This window comes from Hydra vulgaris, chromosome 01, assembly GCF_038396675.1.
Source record: "Hydra vulgaris chromosome 01, alternate assembly HydraT2T_AEP".
NCBI lineage: Eukaryota > Metazoa > Cnidaria > Hydrozoa > Anthoathecata > Hydridae > Hydra > Hydra vulgaris.
The window spans coordinates 1,077,501-1,102,107 of record NC_088920.1 but is presented as its reverse complement, the minus strand read 5'-3'; the positions used below and the strand labels follow the sequence as shown (position 1 = coordinate 1,102,107).

The following is a 24,607-nucleotide window of genomic DNA, read 5'->3' as shown; positions in this document are numbered from 1 at the left end:
CATTCTTAATTACGTTACAAGTTAGAATTATGTTTTAGCAAAATTTATATAACAGTTATATGTTTATGTTCTGATTTTTATACTGCTTAGAAAAGAAATAAAAAAAAAAAAATAATATCCCTTGCCAGATTTGCAAAGTTTAATTTAGATAAACCTACGATATATTTTTTTTATCTTTTATAAAAAAATAAATTTAATTAGGGATTTTTGAAAAAATAATTTTATTGCATAAAGTTTTTTTAAATTTTTCTGCAATTGTAAGGAATTATTTACCTCTTCTCTTCCAGTATTTTGAAACGCTGAATTTTTAAGTAATTTTTTGGGTTTTACATGAAGGGCTAAATGTTTTATTGATTTCCTTAAATGTGTTGATGATGTCTCATTTTTTAAAAATGATTATCCACTGTTTAATATGATGGTTTCTAAAGTGTTCCTTTCCAACCAGAATGGGTTTTTTTAATTAATAAACTGTAAGTATAATTGCATGCAGGAACATTTATATTGGAACCGAAAGAAAATCTCTAAAAAAAATTTTTTTTTAGATTTTTCATAAAAATTAGGAAAAAAGTTTCAAATTCAGTAATAAACAACTAATTTTGTTTTTTTCTTCAAGACAAAAAAACGAGATGAAAGTAATAATTGCCCGTAATTAGTTGATTAATGTTGTTATACAAGTAACTACTTAATTAACATTTATAACTGTCATTCGGTTACTAAACGTTAGATTTAAAAAAGGAGTTAAAACTTATTACAATATGAAGAATTTTTCGAAAGCTAAAACAAATTTAATATATTCATTGAGAGTAAAGTTTGCTTTTGTTTATTGGCAATCATATATATACATACAAACTTCTGATATTTAGCTTTCTATTTGATTTTACATTTAGAAAATGAAAAAACAAAAGAAAAGCTTTTTTAGAAAGTTTTTATTCTTTTCATAATCTTTTTGACTTGAAATCAAATAATAATAAAAATAAAACAACATATAGTTAATGTTATAAATATAATTAGATTAATTATAATAATAAAAGTTTTATAAAGTTTTAGTTACTTTTTAATTTCTTAAATCTCAAAAAATCTTTAAAAAATCCAAAGTAAACTAACGCAACTTTTGTAAATTGTACTATTTTTTTACAGTTAATGATTAATATATATATATATATATATATATATATATATATATATATATATATATATATATATATATATATATATATATATATATATATATATATATATATATATATATATATATATATACAAAGATTGAACAAGTCTGGTGCTCAATAAATTGTAATAATTTTAAGTTAATTCTTGGTGGTATATATTAACCACCAAATTCTACAGCTGATTACTCAAAATCAATTTTGGACTCAATCAAAACTGCTTCAAAACTCATAAGTGGCAAAAAATACACGGATCTCATTGTTATAGGAAATTTCAATTTCCCTAATATAGATTGGACAGATGACGGTCCAATAACTCATTCAAATGAAAACTCAACTGAGCATGAGTTTATTAAAGTTTTAAATGATTGTTCTTTATACCAAGTAATAAACTTTCTAACATTTAAACAAAATGATTCTGTTCCTGCAGTTAACACCCTTGACCTTATTTTTGGTTGCAATCTGAATTGAATAGATTTTCTTCAATACTGTCCACAGTAAGGTCACTATGAAAAAGGAAAATACCATTACTCCATCACTTGAGAATATTTTACAAGTTTTAGTGACAATATAGTATTGACAAGAGATAACTTTTGCTTTAAAAAGGGTAAATATGCACAAATGATTGAATACTTAAAACAAGTCAACTGGATTGAGCTATTTTATGATAAATCAGTCTATGAGTGCTATGAGTTACTTTTACATATTTATAATGAGTCTTGTCGATTGTTTGTTCCTATTTTTAATAACAAAAAAAAGAGTAGCCAACCATGGCTGGATGCAAAAGTTTAAAAGGCAATAAAGATGAAACAATCTCTATTTTATTCGAATGCGTATCGGCAAAGTCAAGAATCTCGAAAGGAATTCAACAAAATTTGTGGTAATGTTAAAAAACAAATTAAAAGATCAAATCGAGAATACGAAATGGATTTAGTGAAAAGAGCAAAGCTAACACTTAAACTTTTATTCTCTTACGTAAATAAAAAACAAAATGTTAAGTCCCAAATTAGAGCCATGAAAAATAAAAAAGAACAAATTTCAACTGAAATATCAGACATTTCAAATATATTAAACAAGCAATTAAATATAGTCTTTGTAAAAGATGATAACCAGGCAATACCCAAGTTCTCACAAAGATGTAAAAATAAGTGTGATGACAGCATATTATCTGATATGATTACCAATGAAAAATACTTAAAATGTTAGAAAGTATTGATAAGTCAAAAGCGATGGGTTTTGATGAAATTAGTCTGTTTGTTTTAAAACATGCTGCAAAAGGTTTTGTTGATCCAATTGCTATTAATTTCTAATTAAATATTGACACTGGTTGTTTTCCATTCCATTGGTCTGTTGCAAATATATGACCTATTTATATAGGGGGATCAAAACTTGAACCAGGAAATTATTGACCAATATCCTTAACGTCTATGATTTGTAAGTTGTTCGGAAAGCTTATTTGGGATATAATTCTAGAACATTCAGTTTCAAAAAAAACTGGTTTTGTTCCAAACAAATCATGCACAACAAATTTGATTGAGACAATTGACCATTACATATGAAGCTGCAAAGGGTAAACCGTTGTACGTAATGTTTTTTGACTTCTCAAAAACTTTTAATAAAGTAGAACACAAAAGGTTATTGAAAAAGATTGAAGCATATGGTATAACAGGAGAAATATATAACTGGATTAAAAGTTTCCCTACAAATAGGAAACAAAGAGTAATTATTGGTCATACATTTTCAGAATGGGTAACTTCTACCAGTGGCGTTCCTCAGGGTCAAGTTCTGGGTCCCATTCTTTTTCTGCTATTCATAATCGACTTGCCAGAAGTTGGGAAAAACACATTTAAAATGTATGCTGACGATAGCAAATTAATAGCCATAGAAGATTCTCTTGATAAACACTTGGAAATACAAACTCACCTTGACCTTACTGAACCATTTAGAGTATGTTAATCTGAATGTCAAACCAGTCTTTAAGTCAAATGTTGAATTAGATGGCCCATGTTCCTCAAATAGAGGTCACAAATATAAAATCAGGATACAGTGTTTCACCCCTCATGAAATAAATGAATTTTGTGCATCGGTTAGTTCAAGTATACATTTCTTCTCAAACAGAGTGTGCCAAATTTGGAACAAACTTCCGGATATTGTTGAAGAGGCCAAGAGCTTAAACAAGTTTAAAGCAAGCCTTGATGAATAGTTTATGAATAATGAGGAAATATTGATTTAATAAAAAATAAAAAAAATGTACTGGGCTGCTATATAACTGAACGTTGCTACGTCTTAGCTTCTGGATAAGATTCACGCAGTTTTATAACTAACTAACTAACTAACTATATATATTTATATATATATTTATGTATATATATATATATATATATACATATATATATATATATATATATATATATATATATATATATATATATATATGTATATATATATATATATATATATATATATATATATATATATATATATATATACATATATATATATATATATATATATATATATTAAATGTTTCAATGTCATATATTATTGTACATGATATACATATCTTGTTGTACATATATATATATATATATATATATATATATATATATATATATATATATATATATATATATATATATATATATATATATATATATTTATGTATAAATAAATTATGTCAGTGTATTTTGCAAATAAAGAGCTCAATGCTCTTAAAGAATAGAGCAATAATAAATTAGTAAAAACACTTACTAACTTTTATCTTCTACAGCATGTTTCACCATCAATAGGCTCATCAGGAAGAATGTCTAAACATCAAAAAGTTCAAAATAAAGAAAAATTATTTCACAGGAAGTTGGGAATTGATATAATTAATTATGTAATAACTGTAGTATTTTGCAACCAGGAAGGTTGCATCAACTACATTAGATAATTAAAAAATCATGAAAAGAATTCTTTAGAATTAGTGTAATTTTAGACTGGTCATTTGTTTTTATAATTTTTTAAAAGAAAATTATTTTCATTCCTGCATTTAGAAAATAATTCAGATTTTTTATTCAGTAAATTTTCTTGATGTAAATGTGTAATAATTTCAAATTTTTCTTATAAACATAGGTTACATTTTTTGGAAATGGTAATATAGGCAGGCGCAGTTTTTAGAATGGACCAGTTTAATTTGAAAATAATATTTTTTTCTTTCAGTCGCCATATGTATTTTAATAGCATAGTCTCTTAAGAGTATTTTTTATGTTTAAAAGATTGTTTATGGTTGGCATAACGCTTTTTCCATTTGCCCTCGGTTATAAATATATTGGCTTAACTGAGGGCAAATGGAAAAAACGTTATGCCAACCACAAACAATCTTTTAAACATAAAAAATACTCTAAAGTGACTATGCTATCAAAATATATTTGGCTACTGAAAGAAAAAAATATTAATTTTAAATTAAACTGGTCTATCCTAAAAACTGTGCCTGCCTATAATAGCATTTCCAAAAAATGTATACTATGAGCATGTGAATTTGTATACAACGGGATAACTATTGGGAATTAACTTTGACTTGTTGTTGCATATGATGTTTTTTTAACGTAGGTGGTGTAGTTTAAGTTATTCTGAAGTTGTAAGGTTTCAGTTCTTTTTTGAAGTTTTTGACCTATTTTAGGGAGCCACGGAAGTTTAATTGCTCTGTCAATTGGAATATTTACTTGTTTCTGTTTTACTATAATTTATTTCAGAAAGGCTGTCTCTTTTCTGAATATTGTTTTTAGCAGTTGTAACAAGCTTTAATCTATTGTTTCTATTTTCTGCAAATATGTTCACTAAAAGCTGTATTTTATCATTGAGATACTTTGTGGAAAAAACTTTAATGGTCCAAGATACAAGACCTTTAGAAACATCCATATCTTATTTTGGATTAACGTTTGATATAGATTTTATATGCATATTAGAGACAGTTGACTATCAATGAATTTTGAAGTTTTATTATAAGTGATTAGTGATTAGGTTATATTTATATCCAAAAAGCTTAATTTTTTATCGTTTTCTTTTTCTGAAGTATATTTTATTGCTGGATCTTGTTTATTTATTAACTTTGTTTTTGTTTAACTCTTATACATGAAATGATCTAACTCTACCTTAACCATTGTTATTTTTTATACAAAAATGAAATAAGATCTATACAAAATTCGGGACCAATAGGACTATCCTTAATGGTCCCCGGTGTATACAAACTCACAAAGAGGACATTAAAAGAAGCCATAAATGATACATAACAACATAAATATAAAATTAGAAAATGTTATTTAATTCTGTTTTTTTGAAAAACTTCCATGGCTCCCAAAAATAGGTCCAAAACTTAAAAAAAGAACTGAAACCACACCACCTTTGTTAAAACACATTATATGCAACAACAAGTCAAAGTTAATTCCCAATAGTAACCCCGGTGTATACAAACTCACAAAGAGGACATTAAAAGAAGCCATAAATGATACATAACAACATAAATATAAAATTAGAAAATGTTATTTAATTCTGTTTTTTTGAATAACTTTTTTAACAAAGGTCTCCAACTGTTTTTATGCTTTTATGGCAGTATATACATTGGCAAAACAAAAAAGGAACTTTTAACGAGATGCGTTGAACATCAAAAAAAACGATTTAAAAGGTATATGGAATGCAGAGTAAAGTGAGAGTAAAGTAATTTAAAGTGAGAGAGTCACTTGAAATTAATTCTCAACATAAGCCTCGACATACCAGGAAATAAACACGCTCCTACACTTCCCAACCGGGACAATGGCATTAAAATTTCTACAAACAGTTAGAGACCTTTGTTTAAAAAAGTTATTCAAAAAAACAGAATTAAATAATATTTGATAATTTTATATTTACGTTGTTATGTATCATTTATGGATTCCTTTAGAGGCATCTTTGACGTTTTTGTGTAACATTTATAACGGTTTTTTGTATTATATTTTTGTATTATATTTTACATATATATATATATATATATATATATATATATATATATATATATATATGTACATATATATATATATATATATGTATATATATATATATATATATAAATATATATATATATATATATATATATATATATATATATATATATATATATATATATATATTTATATATATATATATATATATATATATATATATATATATATATATATATATATATATATATATATACAGCCCTCAGAAATAGGGTCGGCATTCGGCAATGCCGACTTAACTGCTGACATACAAGTGTTTGAGTTTAGCAAAAAATTGCTGACTCCGTTGTTATGTTTTACGGTAAAACCTTTCAATCAAATTTTTTGCACACATGATGCTGACTTCTAAAAGATTAAGGGCGGCAAGTCTTTGCCGACAACATTTTTCCTAATATTGTGGGTTGTATATGTATATATATATATATATATATATATATATATATATATATATATATATATATATATATATATATATATATATATATATATATTTATATATATATATATATATATATACATACATACATATTTATTGTTTAATTTTTTTTAAATGTTAAATCACCTATCCAAGTCAGATAAGGCCATTACAGTCAAGGGGGCTTTTTTAGTTGTTATTGGTAGGGATCGAACTCGAAACTTGCCTATTAGGTGAGCGCTATACCACTTCACCACTATTGCATATTTAATGTTTAATAGAAAGTTTTTATATCATACACTAAATGGAGATGAAAAGAGCTAGTGCTGCTAAGATATTAAACTTTTTTGATAAAGTCTGTCATGCTAGTCTTTTCCTTAAGGTCGCTTTATATGATATATCTGGGAAGGTTTTTGAGATTACTAAGTTATTTATTTTTAGATGCAATAATAAAGTTGTCATTGAATGCCAACACTCTTCATTTCTAGTAACAACTAGCGTAACACAAAGTTTCATCCATGGTCTTGTTTATTAAATGTTTCTCATTTATATATATAAATTTACTGACCATCATACATCTTAAGTGATTCTATTTGCCGATGATGCAACTAAATACCCCAGTCTTGACAAAAATTTATAACTTTTTGATTGCTTAAGGCTGTTAGCTTATATCTGATCGCTCTTCATTAACAGCTTGGGGCTTGCAGTGGTTAGTGAACCTAAAAAAAACTCAGTTATTTACGGCTAACAATTTTCACAATATTGTTGATATTGAAATATCCTTATTAAGTTGTTTACCTGTCACCTTCTTGAAATATTAACACTACAGACTTATTACGGAAACCATATATACAAACTATTGTGAAGTTTACATCAGGTAAGGTTTCCTTATCTTATTGTGCTTGTCATTGCACAATGCTGAATATCATATTTGTCCCTGTATTGAATACTTCTATAATTGGGCTGGTTCTTCTATTGATGCCCTTTTTCATATAAACAAAGTCCAAAAACATATTTGCCAAAGCTTGAGCCTCTATCTCATCACCCTAAGGTGCCATCACTATTCTACAAATAATATCATGATCGCTGTTTAAACAAGCTATCAACTCTAGTTTGTTTAACCAAACTCAATCTCTTGTGACTTGCCACTTCCCAAAGCCTTTTTACTGTAACTGTCATTTAATGCACTAAAAACAATTATTTATCTAGTTTTTCCTTGAACATCAATACTTTGGAAATTACCTCCACCTTGTTGTTTTTCAGACTCATACCAGTGAGATATAGGTTGATTTAAAATAGTGTCTTGTTGTAAAAGACTTTTATAAAAACCATTTTATAAATAATTTTAATAAATGTTAAAATTGCAAATACTATTTGTAAATATTTATTAAAAAATATTTCAAAAAAGTATTTCAATATTTAGTAACGACACTTTTGTAATTTTAATTTTAGTAGAAATTACATGGTTATTAAACTTTAACAAGTTTAAATCAGTATTTATAATTATAGTAACATGATTTGCAAAACTACCATACTAGTAACTACCCTTACACCTTCTGTTGGTATATTTATTGTCTATATTTAATATATGTGGGCCATTACATTGCCAATACAGTGGGCTAATACATAGACAATAACAATTAGAATACAAAAGATAAGCAATAATTAAGTGTAATTACATTTATTTTCGATTTAAATATTATTAATTTTGTTCATTTAACTTTTACTTGAGCTTGAAAATTTTTTTCAAGCCTAATAAAATATATATATATATATATATATATATATATATATATATATATATTATATATATATATATATATTAATTTAATATATTTGTATATATATATATATATATATATATATATATATATTTTAAATTGTGTATGTTCAATAATTATTTGGGAAATTAATAAAAAGAGTTTAAATATTTTTCCATTGCAACTTGGCTTAACCATTTGTAAAATGTGAGAATTAGTTCAAATAAAGCATTTATCGAGACTAATCGTATAATAACTTCTCCATTGAATTTGTTAAACAAATAAGTTAAAGTTGCGTGTAAGTGTCTTAATATGATAAATAACTTTAATGTAATCACAGAGGACACTTTACAGTATTTTATATTTTTGTGCCTTTTTTATGATTTATAAATTATGTTATATGCTTGTGTGAAACTCAAAATTATGTTTTAAATAAATCAAATTTTGTGGACATTTATATTTTTGTAATCCTATAAGCATTAGTTATAGGTGAAGTTATGGGTGAGTGAAGACCATGCCAGAGTTTCAGACAAAACAAAAACATACAAACCTAGTAAATTCCACGTGAGCTTCAGTAATTTAGACTTAGACTCTAATTATGTAATAGACAAAATAAGATACCACCATGACATGACAGATATTAGTTAGTATTGATAACAGGAAGTACACTTCTTTTAGTCTATAGAAAGCAAATCCTACAAGGCAGCAGAACATGCAACAGATGATACTGATTTGCATGTTACCAGTAATCACGTTTGTCATAGGCCTGACCTGAATTAAAAAAAAATTAAATAAAATTAAAATCCTTTAAAAACTTTTATTTATACTTACTTATAGTTAGCGAGAGGAGAGTTCTGGGTAACAATAAATAATGATCAATAATTTAGTATTCAGGATAACATTATGAATAATGATCAAAAATAAAGTTTTTTAGACAAAAATGTTAAGGCCAATTACTAAATAAAATTTTAAATATTTTTACACTAAAAATATTTTCTCACTAAAAGTAACAATTTTTTTATTAACAATAAAAACAATAACTAACGAACATTTATAAATTTTTTTTTCAGCTTAAAAGTTGTGACACAAATACAAAATTAAATTTACATTTTTATTTTAAAAACTTTTCTGAAAAAACTTTTATAAAACTTTAAGTTTTTATTTTTTTTCTTTTGTTTGAAAGTTATTTTTATTTGAATTTTTTTATTTTTATTTTTTAGAATCTTCATATTCTACAAAAACATTTCTTTTGTTAGCAATTTTGGTTATTGGTTTAATTATAAGTTTTTATTTCCCAAACTTCAATTGTTCATTTGTTTTGAAAAACTCCAGATCAGGTTATTTTTGTTTTTATTTATTTTTACTTCATTTTAGAACTGCCTCACTTTTGTTTTTCAGTTTAAAGAAATTTTGATTTTTAAAATAAATAAGACTTGCGTATTTGTTTAGTATTTTTATGAAGACATCGTTTCTAGCCTTTACTCAACTAAAAGCCCCATAACAGGGGAATTTTAAGTAAAAATGTTTATTTCTTATAGCTTTTGCCTAGAAAAACATATCTTCCCAAAATGTTACTAATGGCAGGGTGATTTTGATAATCTTGAATTTGACCTGGAAGTTGAGTTAATTAATTACTCCTAAAATGATGATATTTTGCAAATCATCATGTGAACATTTGGCAAGCTGAAGCAAACAAAACATGTTTTTTTTGTAAAAAAAACACTGAATGGCCAATAAAAACAATTGGAGTGGTTAGATAATTTATCATATTAAATTACTAGGAAAATGCTCTCCCTCCCCTTGTCTCCTCCTCCTTCTCATAGCTCCCTCCACAAAAATAAAACAAAAAACTTATCCCTGTTTTTTAATAGTTATCTCATTAAAGAAAGAAAGCCGAAGTTCAAACCATCACATTTGCTTTAATGTTTAGAGCACATATGAAGTCAGAAAAGTATACAATATTATTACTTATTTTTCTATAACATAATAATAATAATATGTTACCATGAATTGTATATAATATATATATGGATAACATTTAATAAAAAGATTAATGCCACCATAAGTTAATAAAATAAAAATTGTTGTATAACTTAACATAGGAGTTAACAATAAGGAATAAATAATATAAACTGCAATATAATTTAAAGCAGAGAAACAATATAAGTCTTTAATGCCAACATAAGATATAGGTAGCATTAGTAGCAATACAATATAGCATAAAGGTAAAGTTATTATATATGTCTTAAGGTCATATTAAAAATTTATTGTTGCCATTAGTCATATATAGTAGTATTACATATACAATTTAACACCAAATTGCAATATATCTTTTTGTGTCACCTTTAGATATTGTAATATAAATGTAACTCAACTTGACTAATAAATACATTAAGTCACAAAGAGCAATGATATATAATTACAGAGTTTAGAATCTCCATAAGGTAATATGTAGAAAATAAATAATAACATAATTTCAAATAAAAAAAGCAATCACAAAGATTGGTGTTTCCAAAAATAGTAAAAAAAAAATAGGAAAGATATAGAAAAACAGAGTTTAATATCGCCATAAGGCTTGTATAATATTAACTATAATGCAGTTTGATTTAGAGATACAATAAAAAATATAAATGTCACCTTAAGGTATATATAAAATAAAAATATAATTACAATATAACAAAAAGATAGAATCATATTATTGTCACCATAAGGAAAATAGATTAAAAATTATAAATAAATTGAAGATTGCATTACAGACTTAAATGTCACCATCAGGTATATAATATTAATAGTAATACAATATAGCATAGAGGATAAAACCCAGAGCTTAATTTCGCACTAAGGCTAATATAATATAAATTATAATACAATTTAACTTAGAGATACAAATTCTGTATTTGTATCTCTAAGTTAAATTGAAGTCTCAATAATGTGTATATAAAATGTTTATTAAAATAAAAACACTATCGCAAAGATGATTTTCACTGGTATCAGGGCTTGAATTAACATCAGGGCTTGAATTAACGTAAAAAAGTCTAATCGCGTTTTATTTGTTGCTCATAACCCTCCTCTTCTCCCGCCGGAGGGGAGGGGGCATTATTTATTTTAACTTATTTATAATAACATATATAATAAGTCTCATTTTTCCATAAGATGTCATAACATTTACGTTCAGCGGTTGTAAAGTAGCTTTAGTTATAATTTATATTATTACTATTATTATATTGCATTAAATCTAACGGCTGTATTTTTGTAAAATCAATGAACTTGATACAATCTTCTTTTAATTGATTATTTCATTTTCTATTTTATTTACATACTTTAAACTGTTTAAAACAACTAGAATATTTAATTTTCTATAAATTTTTAACAGTAAAAAAAATTATTTAAAACTCTAACAAAACAATCTATAAATTTGAAACAGTTAAAAAAAACTATTAAAAATGACGAAAACATTATCGTGATTATCATTTATCATTTTCACGAAAACCCGCACAATCACAAACAAGAATGATAATTAAATTCTTATTACGTAAGTTTTCTTATTTAAGTAACCTTATCAAATTCCCATGATATTTCAATCTATTGCTTTTTTATTCAATGTATTTTTTTAATAAAAGTTAGCGTTTACTTTTTTCATTCAATAAAATAAAGCAAAATAAAAAAATATGTCTAAATAATAGAATCTTTTACAATCTAATACTTTTTTGATTGCTAATAGAAAAAGTATTAGATCGTAATCGTAAATATTTTGATCGTATTGTAATCATTTCACTAGTTTAATGCTTAGAATTTTTCTGGAATTTTACTGACAAATAATTATTTTTACAAAGGGGGCATTCCACATCAAGTGGACCCACTTTTTGGTCAAACTCAACATCACTGACTTGGATTTTGATGAAAATTGGCTCACATGTTGGGCATATGGACAGAAGAAAAGCATGTAAATTTTTTTGTCTTAGGTCAATTATTTGCTGAGATATGACAGTTCAAAGTTTTGACCTTTTCACTTGACCTTGGTTATTTAAATCGTCATAACTTTTTTGCTATTATACTTAGGAAGTTGATTTTGTGGCAAACAGAAGCTCTTGCATAGACGAACAACTTTGTGTTTATACAAAAAAGTGATAAGTTCAATAAAAAAAAAGTTATTGGTCATTTGGTCATTTGACCTTTAACCCTGGTCAATGGCAAAGGTCAAAAGTCATTTTTTTTTTTACAGACTGCTTTTTTTATTGTGGATGTTCCATGAAAAAATCTTTTTGGGATTCCCATAAACATCTTTGGCAATAATATTAAAGTATATGTAGGTTCTACAAATTTAATATTTATTTGCCTTACAAATGCGATATTTTGAGGCCATTTTCTGTAAATAGCCTATTGGAAATATATATTATTAACTATTTCCTTTTTTTTCTTTTATTTTCTAGATTGTAATTTAATTACTAGTACTATAAATACATACTAAGTCAGTATTCAATTATATGAGGCTTAAAGCTATATATATTTATATTAAAATAATCAATTAATTTCCATTGAATTTGTCATCAAAAGACAACTTTGTTGCATTCTTGTATTCGTTTATTAAAAAGAACTATCTGAGCGTTTTTCAACCTTCTGTCTTATTACATAAAATCGTATATAAATACAAAGTTTTAATTCCCATGACATTTATAAAACAACAATAGTCATTAAAAACCATAAATGAATGCGTGACTTTCATCACGTTCATCTACGTGACTTTTACCACGTATACGTAATAATTTTAATTCACTAACTTTAATAGAACAAACTTAGGAATTAGTTTTTAGCAACTTTCAAATTACATTTAGATTAAAAATGGCATTTCAAACACAAGTAAAAGAGTTAAAAAAGAGACAACACTGTTGTTATGATCCTTTCCAACACCATAACAAAAAACAATATAAAACCTTAAGGGTAGCTACTAGTCGGCAAGTAGCTATGTATCCCTCAAAACTTATGGCTGGAGCAAAATTATGTGATACTTGCTGAAAGAGGATCACTGGCTTACCTTCCTAAATAGGATTATGTGATTATAAAAATTCTGCAAATTGTAAAACAGAGTCAGATTCTCAAGGCAGTTCCAGATCTCAAGATATTTGTAGTGACAAGGGAGATGAAAATTATCAGTGCTAGGAAGTAGAAATTTCTATTTTTAACAAATCCTTGTCGTTATTGGGTGAGTCACCCTTATATAAACGCAAGTTACAAACTGTTAAAAGTTATATTCCGTAGAAAAAAAAAAAGCTTAAAAAACTTGTAAAAAGGAAGTTAGACCTTATATCTACTAATTAAGATGCAATTGATACTTTAGAGGATGATGAATATGAAGCAACTAAAAAAAACACATGTGCTGATGACATTGTTAAAGTGCTTCAGGATAAGTATAAATCAACACAAAGTAAGAGTGAAAAGATCATGATTTTGACAATATTTGTTGCTCAATGGATTAATCGAAAAGTGATGAGAGAATTTAATTGTTCGCATCGACTTGTATCTCAAGCAAAAGAAGTTTTAATAACCAAAGGTGCTTTATCTACCCCTAACCCAAAAAAAGGGAAATCACTACCTGTACATGTGAAAGATATGGTAAAAGAGTTTTATTACTCTGACACTGTTAGCCGTGTAATTCCTGGAAAAAAAGATTTTCTATCTGTTATGGAAAATAGGGAAAAAAAACATATTCAGAAAAGATTAGTTTTAAGTAATTTAATAGAAATTTATCAATTATTTTTAGAAAAGTATCCAAATATCAGAATTGGGTTTTTGAAGTTTGCAGAGCTACGTCCAAAAGAATGTGTCTTTGCAGGTGCAAGTGGTACTCTGTGTGTGTGTGTATGTACCATTCATTAAAATGTTAAACTCATGATAGTCGGATCATATATGGATGTTTTACAACTAGAAGATGAACTAGAAACCCCTATTAAGAACTACAAACATGCTTTGGCAAAAATCCAATGCAATCCTTCCTTGTCAGCATGTCCTCTAGGCGAGTGTAAAATCTGCCCTGGAGTTGGTATGCTAAAGGAACGGCTGTTGCAATGCTTTGAAATTAAAGGAGTTGAAGAAATTGAGTTTAAACAGTGGACTACAACAAATAGGTCCCAGCTTCAAACCTTTATACAGTCTACTGATGATTTTATTGAAAGATTTTCAGGGAGTTTGAAAACACTTACTAGGCATGATTTTATTGCTCAAGAGCAGGCAAAATATTTTGACTGGAAGAAAAACAATTTATCAGATGGAGAATTTCTGGTTATTGGTGATTTTTCCGAAAATTATGCATTTGTTATACAAGATGCAGCGCAGGGATATCATTGGACAAATAATCAAGCAACTTTAAATCCTTTTGTAATTTATTATAAATATGAAGGAAATTTATGTCATGGAAGTTATGTGCTGCTTTTGGAATGTAATATTCATGACACAATTGCAGTTCATCTTTTTCAACGTAAACTAATTAATTTTTTAAAAGTGAAATTTGAGTTATTAAAAATAAGAAATTTCAGTGATGGCTGTGCAGCACAATACAAAAACTGCAAGAATTTCATAAATCTGTGCCATCACAAAGAGGATTTCGGTAGTCCAGCTGAATGGCATTTCTTTGCCACAAGTCATGGTAAGGGCTCTTGTGATGGAGTTGGAGGAACTGTTAAACGTGAAGCAGCAAAAGCAAGCTTACAACGTTCATACCATGACCAAATAATGACCACTTATCAATTATATACTATTGCTAAAGAAAATATCCATGGAATTTCCTTTGAATACCTCACTGCAAATGATTTGCAAATCGAATCCACAATATTAAAGGAAAGATTTTCGAATGCTAAAACGATTCCTGGTACCCAAACACTTCATTGCTTTCAACCATTATCAACGAATGAACTTCAAGTACAAGATTATAGTTCCAGTTCTGTGTCTAGAATTGAAAAAATTACATCACAGAATGTTCGCCAGCTCAACTTCAGTTCAATTACTGGTTACATGGTTGTAGAGTATGACGAACATTGGTGGATAGGTTGTGTGTTGGAAAGCAATCCAGAAAAAAGAGAAGTAACCATGAACTTTCTTCACCCTCATGGTCCGTCAACTTTTCTCCTTCAGAGATCCTCCAGATATTTTTACCCTTGATTTGAATGATCTTTTGCTAGCAGTCGAACCCAAAACTACAACTGGTTGGTCATACTTCATTACTTCTAAAGAGTCTGAAGGAGCAACCAAAGCACTTAACTTGCATCATCGTTAACTATTATAGCTTTTTTAATTTATTATTAGCAAATATGTATTGCAATGGTAATGGTGTAAATATTATACTGCATTCAGTACTGTATATATAAATATATATAAATATATATATATAAATATATATATATATATATATAAATATATATATATATATATATATATATATATATATATATATATATATATATATATATATATATATATATATATATATATATATATATATATATATATATATATATATATATATATATATATATATATATATATATATATATATATATATATATATATATGGTGACTATGAGGACAGTAATTGAATCACTTTTTTTTTTAATTTTTTTTTTTATATACCATATGGTGACATAAAAATTAGCAATTTCAACTCTTTGTTATATTGCATTATTATTAACATTATATATACTTTATGGAGATATTTAACACTGTAAATGTATCTCTAAATTAAAATGTGTTCCAACTTGTATGATACAAGCATTTTAGCGACAATAAAATCTATCTATCCTATTTTGTTTTAATGTTATTTTTCTTTAAATCTTTTGCTAATATTAATAGGGCCAAGTATCATAGTATATTGGTATATGGTAGCTATTATATAACTTAGGGCCTACATTCAATAAATTACCTTAAAATACTGTATAATTTTAGGTATTTAAATATTAAATTTTTAGAACCTACTTATACTTTAATATTATTGCCAAAGCTGTTTATGGGAATCCCAAAAAGATTTTTTCATGGGACATCCACAATAAAAAAAGCAGTCTGTAAAAAAAAAAATGACTTTTGACCTTTGCCATTGACCAGGGTTAAAGGTCAAATGACCAAATGACCATTAACTTTTTTTTTATTGAACTTATCACTTTTTTGTATAAACACAAAGTTGTTCGTCTATGCAAGAGCTTCTGTTTGCCACCAAAATCAACTTCCTAAGTATAATAGCAAAAAAGTTATGACGATTTAAATAACCAAGGTCAAATGAAAAGGTCAAAACTTTGAACTGTCATATCTCAGCAAATAATTGACCTAAGTTAAAAAAATTTACATGCTTTTCTTCTGTCCATACGCCCAACATGTGAGCCAATTTTCATCAAAATCCAAGTCGGTGATGTCAGATGGGTGGTTCTACTTGACGTGGAATGCCCCAAAGCAAAAAATCATACGCCATTACAAGTTATTATTTAATATTTTAATTATAAGGGGTTACAATGCGCTAAAATAAAATTAAAAGTTGTCACAATTTTCTTCCTCGCTTTTACTTTCTTCGAAATCCAATATTGTAACTGTCGCTAGATCAATGTCTGTTTTTCCTGACCTTCTTTTTCTTTTTTCCGGATAACGATGAAAATTTGCCGACAATCGTCTAACTTTATCATTATACCATTCGTCCATAGCAGTATCAGGTTCAAATTTGTCAATCTCAGGACCTTCTTCACTTATTCGAAGTAGAGATTCTAAGAGATCTCGTTTAAGACAACTTCTCCAGTCATTTTTTATGCAATTTATATATGAAAACATTTGTTCTTCTTTCGCATTTGTAAAAGGACAAATTAAATATAGTTCAAAAATATCAAGAATAATTCGGCATTGTTTGACCAAATTTGATTTGGAAAAAACAATTTCCCAAATTTTTAAATAATACTCATTTTGATTGTTACTTATGATGGGAAACATGTATGCTTTTAAAATGATCCACTCATGAAGTATATTAGTAGGAAGTGATTTGAAGTATACTTCAAATCACATCCTACACCAATTAAAAATTCATAAAAATGTTCAACAACTTCACCAATAGCTTTATCGCCAAAAGTTCCATCATTCACAATTCAGAGTTAACAATGGTTATTTTTGGAGAGGTTGAAAACGACCTTCCATACATATGGTAAAATTTGCAATAATTAGTTTGTACTCTTGATTCGAATAGGTATTTAATCGTACGTTTTTTGTAAATATTTCTTTCCTTAAACAATCGGTCTTTTTCCTGCATTTGAACATTTTTGCTAATTGATTTTTTAAATCTTTTATTTTTCTTTCTTTTACTTTATGCTCTGCTTTAAAAAAAAAATTACTGTTACAAAAGTCACTGCAGTTTTATACTGTAAAAGAACACTAAATACTCGCAAATAGAGTATCATTCTTCTAAAATAAAAAAAGAATAATCACGAAAAAAAGGAAGATCGCGAAAAAACAAATTTTAAGAAAAAACTAATTGCGATGGTGCGAAAAGTAATTGCGATTCGCGATCGCGATACGCCTAATTCGTGCCCTGTATATAATTATTACTTATACAATATAGCACAGAGATAAGAAAATAGAGTTTAATGTCGCCATAAGGCTTATCAACTATAACACAATATATTATACATTTACATTTACAGATACAATTAAGGTGGTTATATGGTAAAAACCTAGCCATTTTTGTTGAAAAAAAAAATTTTTTGAGTTTAATAGCTAACTTTGTATAAAATTTAATAGGCTTCTTAACCATATATAATATGATATGTTTTTGTTAACAAATAAAAATTAAAAAAGGGATTTGATTAAATATGAGTAAAACAATTTACTTAGTTATGTCCATAGCCACCAAATTTGTTATTGATTTGTTTATCTAAACGCTAAACTTTAAATTAATAATTGTTTTACTGGGTTCATTACTAAACTAGTTCATATCATTACTAAACTAGTTAAGAGACAAAGTTTTAAATCTGATAATGTGGTTAGTTTGAAAAAGAGAAGGAAGCCAAATGTGAATTTATTTTTATAAAAGTTTTATTATGGCAAAACATTCCTATTTAAAGAAAAGAAAAATTGAAAGAGTGTTTCAAGGTAACATATGTATTAAGAAATCAATTGATGTTGTTTTCGAACAGCCTGAAAAAAAGGACAAACTATGATGGAATAGAAACATGCTTCAGCTTTGATAAACTACGATGAAGTTTTGGGAGGATTAACAAGAACTTTTGATTATTTGCAGCTCTTGCCTAGATGTTTTATACTCCAAGGAATATGGAAGAAGGAGAGTAAAAAAGATTAAAGAGAGTAAAAAAATGAATTAAAGTTTAACTCCTAAGCAAAAAAATGACTAAAAGGAAATGGAGATGTATCAGAAGATGGAGATCACTTACAGTGATAAGAAGGAAGAAAAGAGAGAATAGACTCTTATGTTTTAAGAAATTTTAAATTATTATTTTGTAGTTAAACTTTGAAGATTGATTTCTCCATTAATTTTTTTTTTCTGACCGCAAACAATCATTCATATCTTTTTAACCAGATATGCAATTTACTTTAAATTTTTAAGGGTGTTTCTATATAGATAGAGATGCAATATCTTATTAGAACTAACCTTAAACTAACTTAAACATTTAGATATTTTTTTTTTACGAAAGGTTTAAACATCTGTAATATCCTTTAAAATAAAAAAGCCACTTTAAAAATAATTATTAACTGTAGTTTTTTTATTAAGTTTTTGTTTATTGCACTATAATCTATCAATTTTGTAAGTTACAGCTTGTAGTTTCATAAAAAAGCTGAGAAAATGTAGTTTTCTTTTAATTTTTATTTATTCTTTTAACTTTTCTTTCTTTGCCTTTAATGCTGAATCAGCATAAAAAAGTTTAAGTAAATTATTTAGCCTTCAAACTAATTTTAGTATTTAGCAAAAGTTAGAAATCAAAAAACATAATATAACTATTATTACAATTAAAAATATATATACAATTACAAAAATTAATGTCACCATAAGGTTTATATAATGATAATAGTAATACAATACAGAATAAGATAGAACAACAGAGCTATATGCTATCATTAGGCTTCTATAATATAAATTCTAACGCATTTAAATTTAGAGAAGAAATAAAAGTGTTAAATTTATCTATAAGGTATATGCATAATACAAATATTAATACAATGTAACAAAAAGATATTATCACCTACTTTTTTGTCACCATAAAGAATTTAGAAAAAAATTATCAATGAAATAGTGATTCAATTACAGATATTTTGCTCCCTTAAGTAGTAAACAACCAGGGCTATAGCCGGGGCCAGGTTTTATAACACATAGCCGCGACCGGGCAATAGTTTATGATTAGTGGTGCATTAACATTGATAGATCTTTTAAAAATGTTATCTTTAATTATATGTTTTTAATTATATCTTTATATGTATTTAATAATATTGTATTATTATTTGTATTTAATTATATCTTTAATTATATCTTTAGTGGCCGAAAAGGCCACTACAGATGAGGAGGCTACTGATTAGTGGTTATAACCCTCTCTCAACTCTATAGCTCTATAGCTCCGAAACTCTATAACTCTATAGCTCCGAAACACGAACCTTGACGAACAAGGCCGCTGCGCGGAGAAACAAGTTGCTATAAAATTTATTTATTATTATCAAGTAGTTATAAAATTTTTGATATGAATTTTATTTAAAAACAATATTTTATAGGATCTATCAATTTTAATGCAGTCCCGGCCGGGTTTATGACCGGGGTTGCATTTATATTGAGTGATCCTATAAAAGTATTAATTTTAATTATAACTCATATCATAAATTTCAATTAAAAATAACATTTTTATAGGATCTATCAATATTAATGCAGCACTGATCATAAACTCATTCCCCGTCGCGACTATGTGTTATTAAACTTGGCCCCGGCCATAACCCGGGTCGTTTACTACCCATAAGGTATATATAATACTAATAGTAATACCATATAGCATAAAAAAAAGAAACCAGGTAGAAAAGGAATCTCTCATTTATACTTATCTAATATAAAGTGCATTACAATTTAACTCAGAGATGTACATACAGAGTTTAAAGTCTCCATAAGGTATGCATAATATGAATATTAACATAATTTTAAATAGAAATACTATCAAAGAGATAAATGCAATAAGATAAAAATAATATAAATATTAATACAATATAATAAAGAAGTAGAACCACAAAATTTATTGTCACCACTACTACATTGAATAAAATTTAAATAAAATAGAGATTCAGTTAAAGGCTTAAAATTCACCATAATATATAAATAATATTAGGAGTAACACAATATACACAATGGAAGAAAACGAGAGATTAATGTTGTCATAAGGCTTATATAATATAAATTTTATTACAATATTTTTTAGAGATAAAATTATAGTGTTTAGAGTCTCCATAATGTATATATAATAGGAATATTAATACCATATAACAAAGAGATAAAATCAAACATTTTATTGTCACCATAAGGTATATAGAATAATATTCAATTACACACCCTATTGTCACTATCAGGTATATATAATAATAATAGTAATACAAAATACCATAGAAAAGCAAAATGTCGCCATAAGACTTATACAATATAAATACTAATACAGTTATCATATATAGGTTTACAGATAAAATTAAAGAGTTCAGATCCATTTTATAAATTATGAATATTTATGCAATTAAAAATAGAGATACAATTGCCAAGAATAACTTCACTATAATGTATGTATGATAATAATTTTAAACAATTTAAGATAGATATAAAAACAGATTTTAATTTTGTCATAAAGCTTATATAATATTAAATGTATTACAAATCAACTTAGAGATACAATAACAGAGTTTCAAGTCTCCATTAGGTATATATAACATTAAAATTATCATAATTAAAAATAGAAATACTATCAAATAAATAAATGTCACCATTTGGTATATATAATAATTAAAATAACTCAATGAAGCATAGAGATAGAATAACAGTATTATATATCCCATTAAGCCATATAAAATATATATTATGATACAATTTGGTTATTTATACAGTTACAGATTTTAATGTCTATATAAGGAATAAAAAATATAGATAATAAAACAATATAAGAAAAAAAATATAAAATTGCATACTTTTTGTCACCGTACTTATATAAAGTTTATATACTTAAAAAGAGTGACTTATTCACAGACCTTAATGTCACCATAAGGTCTAATTACAAAGTTTAAATTTTAAATACGGTTTATAAAATATAAATGGTGACATACTTTATACTAAAAATACAATCACAAATATTAACATTAGCAAAAGAATTATAGAAAAATAACATTAAAACAAAATAGGATAGATAGATTTTATTGTCGCTGAAATGCTTGTATCATACAAGTTAGAACACATTTTAATTTAGAGATACATTTACAGTGTTAAATATCTCCATAAAGTATATATAATGTTAATAATAATGCAATATAACAAAGAGTTGAAATTGCTAATTTTTATGTCACCATATGGTATATAAAAAAAAAAATTAAAAAAAAAAGTGATTCAATTACTGTCCTCATAGTCACCATATATAAACATTTATATATATATATATATATATATATATATATATATATATATATATATATATATATATATATATATATATGCGCACGCAGGAATTTTTTATGTTTTAAATAGATGTAATCATACCAATGCCAAATGAGGAGGCTTCCACTAATTGCGTTCTAACTGATATTGCCAATTCCACTAATTTCGTTCTAACTGATATTGCCAACAAACAGGTTAATCCATTGCTTGACTTTTATATCACTCCAGCATCAGTATCTAAAGTGATTTCCTGCCTAGACTCTTCTACAGATTGTGGCCCGAACAACATACGTGTTATTTTCTTGCAGAAGTGTTCTCCGGAGCTGTCGTTTATACTCTCAAAACTATTCAACAAGTGCTTATCAGAAACTTGCATTCCAGCCTGCTGAAAAGCGGCATCTGTTATCCTTATCTTCAAAAATTCTGGAGAGCGATCTGATTCGTCTAATTACCGTCCAATAAGTCTTCTTCCTATCGTAAGGAAGGTTTTTGAATCTTAAATTAACAAACACTTAATTTCTCATCTTGAATCTAATTACTTAGTTTCTGACCATCAATATGGATTTCGATCTACTCATTCTACAGCTGATTTGCTAACAGTAATAACTGACAGGTTTTATTGTGCATTAGATGAAGGTGGAGAGGTTAAGGCTTGACATTTCAAAAGCTTTTGATAAAGTTTGGCATGCTGGTCTTTTCCATAAGCTTTCTTCTTATGGTGTATCCGGCAACATCTTTAAGACCATTGAATCCTTCTTTTCCAATTGTAGCATAAAAGTTTTCATTAATGGACAACACTCTTCTTCTTATTCTGTAGTTTCGTGGGTTCCTAAAGGTTTTATCCTTGGCCCTATACTCTTTTTAATTTACATTAACTATCTTCCAGATATTCTCACATCTAAGGTGGCATTGTTTGCTGATGATACTACCATTTATTCTTGTCGTAATCAGAAACCAACACCCTCTGATTGCTTGGAGGTCGCATTTGAGTTTGAAAAGGATCTCACTTCTGCTACAGCATGGGGCTCAGAGTGGCTGGTGAACTTCAATACAGATAAAACTTTTTTTTTTCATCGTTATTGCATCAGTTTAGATCTTCCTATATTTATGAACGGTGATGTACTCGATGAGTCATCTACTCTTCATTTTCTTGGATTAACTCTTACTTCCACATTTTCTTGGAAACCATTTATCAAATCTGTAGCAAAATTAGCATCTGCTAAGGTTGCATCTCTTTATCGAGCTTGTCACTTTCTTTCTTCGGATTCTTTTCTCTATCTCTATAAATCTCAAATCCAGATTGGAATACTGGAATATGGAATACTGTTGCTATATCTGGGGCGGATCTTCTAATGATGCCCTTTCTCTTTTAGACAAGGTGCAAAAACGCATTGTAAACATAGTTGGACCTGATCTTGCAGCCAACCTCCAACCATTATCACATCGTCGTAATGTTGCTTCTCTTTCTCTTTTCCACAAATACTATAATGGGCACATCTCTAAAGAGCTAGCATCTCTTGTGCCATCTACTAAAGTTCATTCTCGTGTTACTCGTCATTCAAATAAGTGTCATCCTTTTTCTGTGACTGTTTCTAAGTGCTACAAAAACGCTTATTCGTCTAGTTTTTTTCCTCGAACATTATTTTTTTGGAATTGGCTTCCTTCATCTTGCTTTCCTGATTCATATAACTTGCAATCTTTTAAGTCGTCCGTCAATCAATATCTTGCTCTACAATCTTCTTCTTTTCTCTTTTAGTAACTTCCAACTTTAATTAGTGGCTGCTTGCAGCCTTGTTGGAAGCAAAGATGTTTAAAAAAAAAAAAACCACAATACCTTAATAATATAAATTCAAAACACGTACAAATAATATAGATACAAATAATGTTGCGCGTACACATAGTTTAAACATTGTTTGGCCCTGACAAATGTTTAAATCTAATTTATCAAGTATTACAATCAAGGTTGTAGTGCTTTAATGTTACATTATTAAAATCTTGAGGCACAACTGGTTAAGGGTTTAAAGCCTCGCAGTGAACTTTTTAATAAACATTTGTTGTTCAACAATTTTTTTTCAGTTTTATAGAAAAAGTGCATCAATGCGTATATAAATCGACTGTTATAGCCATAGTCAGAGTTATGTATACAAATATCAAATGACTTTAATAGGAATAGGTACAGTGGAGTATACATACAATGACAGAGAGTTGAGGTTTTGAAAGGCATTTCTTTATATAGAAAAAAAGTACTTAAATACTTATTAAATTAAGTTTTATAAACTAATTTAAATTGTTTAAATAAATAATTATAGTAAATTAGACTTGATTTTTAGGTGAAATAATTAAATTTCATATTCAACAAATATACACATGAGTGAAAAGAATGCCTAACATAACTATATATAGCGTAGAGTAATTGATTAGTTACCTTTTTTCTGTTTTAATTATTTAGTTGCAAAAAATTATTTTCAAATTGAGTTTTCAAAAAACTTTTTGAATATCCGTAAAAAAGAAGTTTTAAAAAAATATTCCTGAATTCCGAAAATATCCTGAAAACTTTAATCCCTGTAACTAACATTTAAAAGTAACATAGACCAAAGCAAGGACGAGGGAAACCCTAG

At 26.9% G+C, this 24,607-nt stretch overlaps 1 protein-coding gene across 5 annotated transcripts in view; it reads left to right on the top strand.

Annotated features, from left to right (window-relative positions):
• The window catches only part of LOC136074990 (uncharacterized), a 79,719-nt gene that overhangs the window by 9,192 nt on the left and 45,920 nt on the right, over positions 1 to 24,607 (top strand). For all 5 annotated transcript variants that reach the window (XM_065787173.1, XM_065787172.1, XM_065787169.1 and 2 more), the window contains one exon: positions 9,577 to 9,693. In XM_065787173.1, coding sequence (XP_065643245.1) covers positions 9,577 to 9,693 — 117 coding nt within the window. The remainder of the gene's footprint in view (positions 1 to 9,576; positions 9,694 to 24,607) is intronic.